Here is a 6,992-nt window from a genome sequence, read left to right on the forward strand (position 1 = left end):
CAAGAAGCAGGTCTGTCACCCTACGTGCATCTACAAATTTTAGCTTTCCCACAGTTAACAGTTCTGTTTTAAAACATAATGTTAATCAAAGTGTGCCATGTACTTTCATTCATAAGAATTTTCTTCCCAGAGTAACACCACTCTAAAAAACATACACAAGTACTACAGACCAGTACAAGTAAAATCATTCCCTAATATGACTGCAGCTGAACACGGGAAGAATTTAGTCCAGTGAAGATTCTGCTTTGCGGGGGCTGTTAACACTGACTTGCATTTAACAGTCACATACCAGCCCTAAAAGGTAACTGCATGATTCCTCATATGAAGAAAATACCAGTGAAAGCAGGTCTGCTTGGACAACCATCATTTTCTTTCTGTAAACTATTGCAGTGTCCCTTAGGAAGAGGCATGGATTATATAAGTCTAGAACTTTTGAGAAACTGAATGAGAACTCCATAGACAAAAGTGTACTGCGAGAGAGTCTGCACCATCATCATTCTCTGCTGCCTCAACATGTCCAGCACGTGTGGGATGTCCAGCATCTAGAGGAAGGAAATAAACCATTACAAGTAACTGGCAGGTAAGGAAACTGGCCTGCCCTTCCTCAGCAGGAGGTTCAGAGCAGTACCAGTGAGCTAAGGGCAGAATCAGCTGCTCTAATTTCAGCTCTGACAATTCCTTGCCCATGCATGCAGAATGGACTGCACTACACCACTGGCCACGCCTACCTCCTCATCTGTGAAATACACATAATTTTAAACTTGCTAATCTCATGAGTCTCAAAGAGCTCATGGGTCTTCAAAAACCTAATGGCTGCAAAATATGTCAGTATTAGGACAGGGATGCACAATGAAACAGTTGGGTAAACCTCAGCTGTCATATAGTAGTATTAATGAACACTTTACATCTGTTCATATCTGGCTAAAAGCTGACAGGACCAGTTTTTCTTTTAAAAAACTACTGCTTTGTCCTCTGCTGAGACTGATACTGCAGATACACTACACTTAGGAACAAAATATTTCATAATAAGCACAGACTGGCTACAAAGCATGTTCTTGAATGTCATCCATTAAAACTAAGGCATTACGTGAAAGTGCTAAAGTCAGAACAAAATCCCGAAATATGCTTAGCAGCCTCAGGCATACCTTGTTCCATTCAGTGACTCAACATCTTAGAGAGTCAAGAATTCAAATGAGCATTCCAGTACCCAGTGTGTAAGTGGGCAACTCTAGAAGATTATTAACTTCTGCTGAATTGCCAAGAGCTCTTTCAACCACAGTTATATGGGCTCTTCCAAAGGCCCCATCTTGGGAAGGCTCGGATGAATAGCCATGAAATAGTTATTAGGCAGGCTACTTACTCTTCCACTACCTAACATTATTTAAAGCAGGAGAAAGAAAAAGAGATCACCTCATTGTGTTCCAAGCAAGCAATCATGATCTCTGACAGTATGACCACTCCTGTTCGTCCCACACCTGCACTGCAATGGACCAGTACAGGAGGATTGGAGTTTTTAGGATCCGCAGTGCTGTTCGTATGGCGCCGCACTGACTGTATCTCTTCCAAGTATGCTAGTAAGAATGATAAATTTAGGAGATGAAGCCTTGTAAGCCTTGCTATTATGCTGTATGACTACCAGAAAACAGTAATTTAACAAATGACATCCCACAGAAAAATGATGCATGGCATAAATCACAAGTCATATCCCAACCAAAGCAATACAGATCTATAAAGATCATCTAACTTCTGCAAGGCTTTCCTTAGGTCATTCCCCCGTTCCCCACCAAAGGCAGCTCATGGCTATCTTGCTACTTCTGGAACATACTCTGATGTGCATTATGTGTTGCAATTATGTTTTAATCCATATGAAATTTTAGTAAATTGAGTATTTGGCTTTAGACATAAACAGTCACTTTAACAAACTGGCAGGTATACTCCTGCCAAAAATATAGTTCAGCGTCTCTTGCTGGTGCAAAGAAACCTTATACGGCTGAATGCTTGGCATACTTATCAAACTCACACATGGCAGACATTTTAGGAGGTACTAAAAAAAAACAACCCAACACCCCAAAACAAAGCTATTAAATACAACTTACATAGAAATCCCTTTAAATCCTCTGGACAGCCATGCTCTGGCCAGTCTGTATACTGCAGATGCCAAACTGTTCTCTCCTGTCCTGTGAGAAGATGTTTAATCTTCAAACCCGTGGTTGCATAGCAGCCTGAGTCAGTACGGAATCGTGTGGTTATCTTAAATCTTCCATAAGTTACAGTATTGTGTCTTGAACCAAGACGTGGCCAGTATCTGAAGCTTTTTTCTCGCCCACTTTCCTGAAAAGTGAAACACTCACTTAGCAAGAAACACAGGAACACTCATATACCTTATGCTCGTGTAACAACTATTAAATCTTCTTTATTAAACACTACTACAGTGTTACAGTTTCTGTCAGAATAAACCAACTTTCCAGTAGAAAGAGTTTGCATATTTACATCTTTCTGCCAAGAAAAATAAGTCAGAACAACAAGGGCATTACTTGAAATGTATATTTGATTGGTCTTCTTGTTGGAGCAAAGTAACGGATAATACCAAAATAATAGCAGAATTTCTGGGAGAAACCTAACTCAGTGACTACTCACTTCTTCTGCTGTCACCATAGCTATGATGGCAATCCCTTGTTCCCAGATCATTTGCCAGAAATCCTGACATGTGTTCTGCAAAGGGCCCTGCGTAGCAATGTAATCCCACTCTATGCCACCAACGGAGATCTGCAAAAGGAAAGGCATCAGACTAGTAATTATTGAAAACTCCCTTCTGCCAATTCCTAAGTCAGACATTTGACAGATGAACTGAAAAAAAGCCAGCAACACTGCAAAGGTAGGAGCACACTGTGTGTTCTATCTGCCTCCCTTCATCTTGTCATATTAGATGCAGAGGAGACACAATGGTTAAGATTGCGTAGGCACAAAGCTACCTAAATATGTTTTACATCATAAGCAAAATGTAAAACTGAGTAAATAAAATCTAACTTCTCCTTTGTGAATTTAAGGTGTTCCAGCCAGTTTGAATTTAGAGAAGCTTTCATGCCTTGCTGTAAATGCTATTATATGCACTAAAGAGCTAGAATTAGGTGATGTTTCCTCAAAAAATATTATCTAGTTTGAGAAGGGTCAGAAGAGGTTCTCCATATTTGGGAATTAGTATAGAAACTATTGTACCATGTCAACAGATTCATTAAAAAAAGGCAGCTACGCAACTGCTGCTTTGACAACCTCGAGTCTATTCAGCGAAAGCATGAAACAAGCTCAGTGGTACTTCAAGTAGGTAAATGCATTGAAAATTAATTAATTACCCTGAAGGTTCTTGAGGTCAACTCTTCTTCACTTTTTAAAACAGACTTTAAAGAGCTAAGTCTGAGGAAAGGAGGCAACTGAAGTTTACAAAAGAGCAGGTTTCTGCCGGCTCCATCTGCTCCTCTAACCATCAAAAAAAGCTTAAACTGGGAGCTAGCTTACTGCCTATTGTAGATCTAGTCTGAGAAATGGAAGCAATATTAAGGACTGTCATTACAGTTCAAAAATACCATACTCCATAAAAATACCAAAGGATCCCAGTTTGTTATAAAGCTATTTGCCTTCTTAACTCCAGGAAGTTAGTATCAATTGACAGAGAGATGAGATGGAAAGGAGACAGTAGATCAATAAAGAAGTAAAATGCAGAAAACCTCTCAAATAATTAACCATCCATTATTTTACATAATGAAGAAAAGCAGGTTCCTCCTTTTCCCTAAGAAACATTGGCAGATGAAGGGAAAGACAAAAAAATGGAGGGATTCTTACACATCTGACCAAAACAAGTTGACAACCAAAACCATTTTTCATTACTGTATGAACTGGAAAATATTCCTGCAACAATACTTCTCTCACCTTGATATGAGATGCATTGATGTAACCCGTGTTATTTTCTTTGGTTGGGACTAGCTCTACTCTGGTATCATCATAAGGAAGGACATCCTGGAACCGGTTTCTTTCAGCATTTTCAGGAAGCCGAGCTATTGAGCACTCACCATCTATGAGTCTTTTTTTCTGAATGCGCTCATACTCAGTAAACACCATCCCCTGCTCTAACCGGTGTTCCAGAACTTTACACTGAAAGACAGAACACAGATGAACGTACAAAGTCACATTCTAAGGGAAGTCCATTTTAACAAAGAATTAATGAAGTATAAAATGTATGTATTTCCTTCTACTACATACTTTTCAATGGTTTTCCAGCTATTAATGTTTTCACAAACATACAAGAATAAATTAGAAGAACCCTAACCAGCAGGAATTTATGAAAACTGAAAACTAAGAAGCCTGTTATACTTCACTAGGTCACAAAGACTGCGGATATCACTCGTGAAAGAGAAATTACTTCATAGTTTCTATAACGATGAGCCAGCTGGGCAAAGAAATATTTAGCCAAACCAGATAGCTATGCTATACTACGAACTGCCTCAAATGCCTTTGAACAAGAAATACTAAATAATGCTCCTGCTCAACATAGCATGTTAGATTACAACGTTTGAAAAGATCTCTTTTAACCTTGTAATAAAATAAAAAGTAGTATACTTTGTCATCTACTGGTTTTTTTGATAAAAACTCTAAAAATGTAAAACAAAACATGTGCTCAGTCAATGAGCTAATAATTCACTGCCAATATTACACTTATTCTTAGTGTGAAGGAACTAAACTTTGCATAGAGCAGAAAATCCTTCTTAGAATCCCTTGCTGCAGCTGAGGTGTAAAACCTGGATTTTTTCCTACTAGTATAATTCAAGCTGTTTTATTTAATAAGCTGCTCCTTCCCCACCCTGGACCTGATTTATTCTTTCAAAACTAAGTTCTTTCAAAATCATAAGACACTTCTGGAATTTCAGCGTCCCTTTGCCAACAATAATTAGAGAATAATATGTAAGATTTCAGCCAGAAAATTTCATCTATGTCACATGTCCCCAGCCTCTCACAGCAACTGCTCTGCAGTATCAGGTCAGAAGAGTGTCTTGTATCAAATAACCATAATGCCAAATGTTGCAGAGGAAGGTGTAAAACCTCCATCATACGCTATTTGAGTATCAATATATCAGCTGTACAAACTCCTTTATTATCTTTAGGCTAAATTTCCTCATTTAAGCTGATAATAACATGAAGCTGAGCAATGAAACAGGCATTGAATCAACTTTAAAGTCATAATCTAAAATATCTGTTTCTGGACTTCCTTTCATGACACACGTCTGCTTGGCATTGCCTCTTCTCGACTGTTTTAGGAATTACACCCTTTTCACAGTATCTGTTCTGCCTTTACATGACTGCCTGAAGAGAAAGTGTAGTGACATGTCTTGTTCATAAACTGACTTTATGGATTTTTCTTTTATCTCAACACTCTGGGCAGAGCTGGCTGAATAATTATATGGCTGAATTCAACAGAGGTCAGTGCAGGAAGAGATTACAGCTGTAAAAGAAAATAACCACTTTGAGGAGTGCATATATAGCTCAAAAAGAACTTCAACTGTGTTGAAATGGAACAGTCAAATCTCCCTCTTATGGACCTCACTCCAAACCTTTAAACTCAGACTGTGCCTTGCAACAAATTTTCTTGGCCTCTTTCTTAAAATTGTAGCTGGTGAGAGCAGGAATATTTTTCAGACTCTTACCCCTGCCCAGTGACTGTCAACAAATTGAGCTGGAAGGAGACTGCAGCTGAGGATGCCAACCATGCTCAGAACCACATTCTAAAGAGACCACTGGTCGCAGAATGTACAATTATCACTGTAGACCTTAGTGTATCTAGTTGCTCCCTGGTCATATGTGTGATGACAGCACTCTTCTACCCTTCAGAGGCTGGATATCGACTGCATGTCACTTTCCTGCAACCTATCTAATGATACATGAGGAGGGCTGAAATATATTTACTGATGTTGTTTAGCCTGACACAAGCAGATGGAGTCTTGTATTTCTCAAAGAATGATCCTCAAATGCTAGGAAACTGATGTCTTCTTAGTGATCTGGGAACTCTCACTGAATTTCAAATTTCTGCAGATAACACAAGTTCCATCTATATTTTCAGAGACCCACCTCAGGAAAGCAGATAAATACAATCTGCACAACTGTATCATAGAGATGTAATTTAACTACAAAATTTATTGCAAAATGGTATTAATTACTAATGATTACAACTAAGTACAATCTCACAGTCAGACTTTTAGTTTTCATATATTTTCAGTCTGGAAAGCACCAAAATTAAGAGAGAAAACAGAAAGACCTGGCACAAAAAAGTACCAACAGATACTAGTTAATTTTTTTCCTGTATGTTTAAAGGACAAACTGTAATCTGATTCACTGTTGTCTTAAATCTAAAAGAAAAGCCTGAGTTACAACCAATACTTCTAGCAATAACTTATCGATCAGAAGTCTCATTCTTCATTGCGTTTCTGTTCTCAGTATTTGAGCTGCTTTGAATCTGAAGCATCTTAAAGTCAACACAAAGCACCATTGATATGCATTTCATTAGGAAAAATCACTAGTGTAAAAGAGAAATCAAGTGTTAAAAAAACTCCAACATACCCGTTCATCATTTGTTGCTCTTGTTGATTCTTCCTTCCCCTCATCTGGCAGAGGCATTCTAGTCAAGGTTAGTCCATTTAGGGCAGCTAGCTTTAGAGGCCCTATTTTTTTTGCATCATTTTTATTCTTTTTCATGCCCTGCAAAAGAAAAGCTAAAACTGGTAAACAGCCTTAAATGTCTGATTAAATTATAAAGCAGAAACTAGATTAGTTCAATTAAGCAAGGACACTTCTCCAACTCCTTCTACAAACAGCTCTGAGCTTTTTTTTTGATAAGCACCACAGGGAGAAATTAGGGTGGTGGGACCACATTCCTCCAAGGACACAACACAAGTCTGTCTTCATTCCAGACAGGTTAATGAAACTGCATGAGAATGACAAATATCTTT

At 38.4% G+C, this 6,992-nt stretch overlaps 1 protein-coding gene across 1 annotated transcript in view; it reads right to left on the bottom strand.

Annotated features, from left to right (window-relative positions):
- Positions 1-284: 284 nt before the first annotated feature.
- The window catches only part of PTPN21 (protein tyrosine phosphatase, non-receptor type 21), a 37,082-nt gene continuing 30,374 nt past the window's right edge, over positions 285-6,992 (bottom strand). Inside the window, exons 13-18 of the mRNA XM_010003703.1 lie at positions 6,604-6,741; positions 3,925-4,146; positions 2,638-2,766; positions 2,097-2,331; positions 1,411-1,571; positions 285-542 (exon numbers count right to left, since the gene is read on the bottom strand). Of these exons, the coding sequence (XP_010002005.1) occupies positions 414-542; positions 1,411-1,571; positions 2,097-2,331; positions 2,638-2,766; positions 3,925-4,146; positions 6,604-6,741 (1,014 nt within the window). The 3' untranslated portion in view covers positions 285-413. The remainder of the gene's footprint in view (positions 543-1,410; positions 1,572-2,096; positions 2,332-2,637; positions 2,767-3,924; positions 4,147-6,603; positions 6,742-6,992) is intronic.

The sequence above is a fragment of the Chaetura pelagica genome, unplaced genomic scaffold (assembly GCF_000747805.2).
Source record: "Chaetura pelagica isolate M959 unplaced genomic scaffold, ChaPel_1.0 scaffold48, whole genome shotgun sequence".
Taxonomy (NCBI): Eukaryota; Metazoa; Chordata; class Aves; order Apodiformes; family Apodidae; genus Chaetura; species Chaetura pelagica.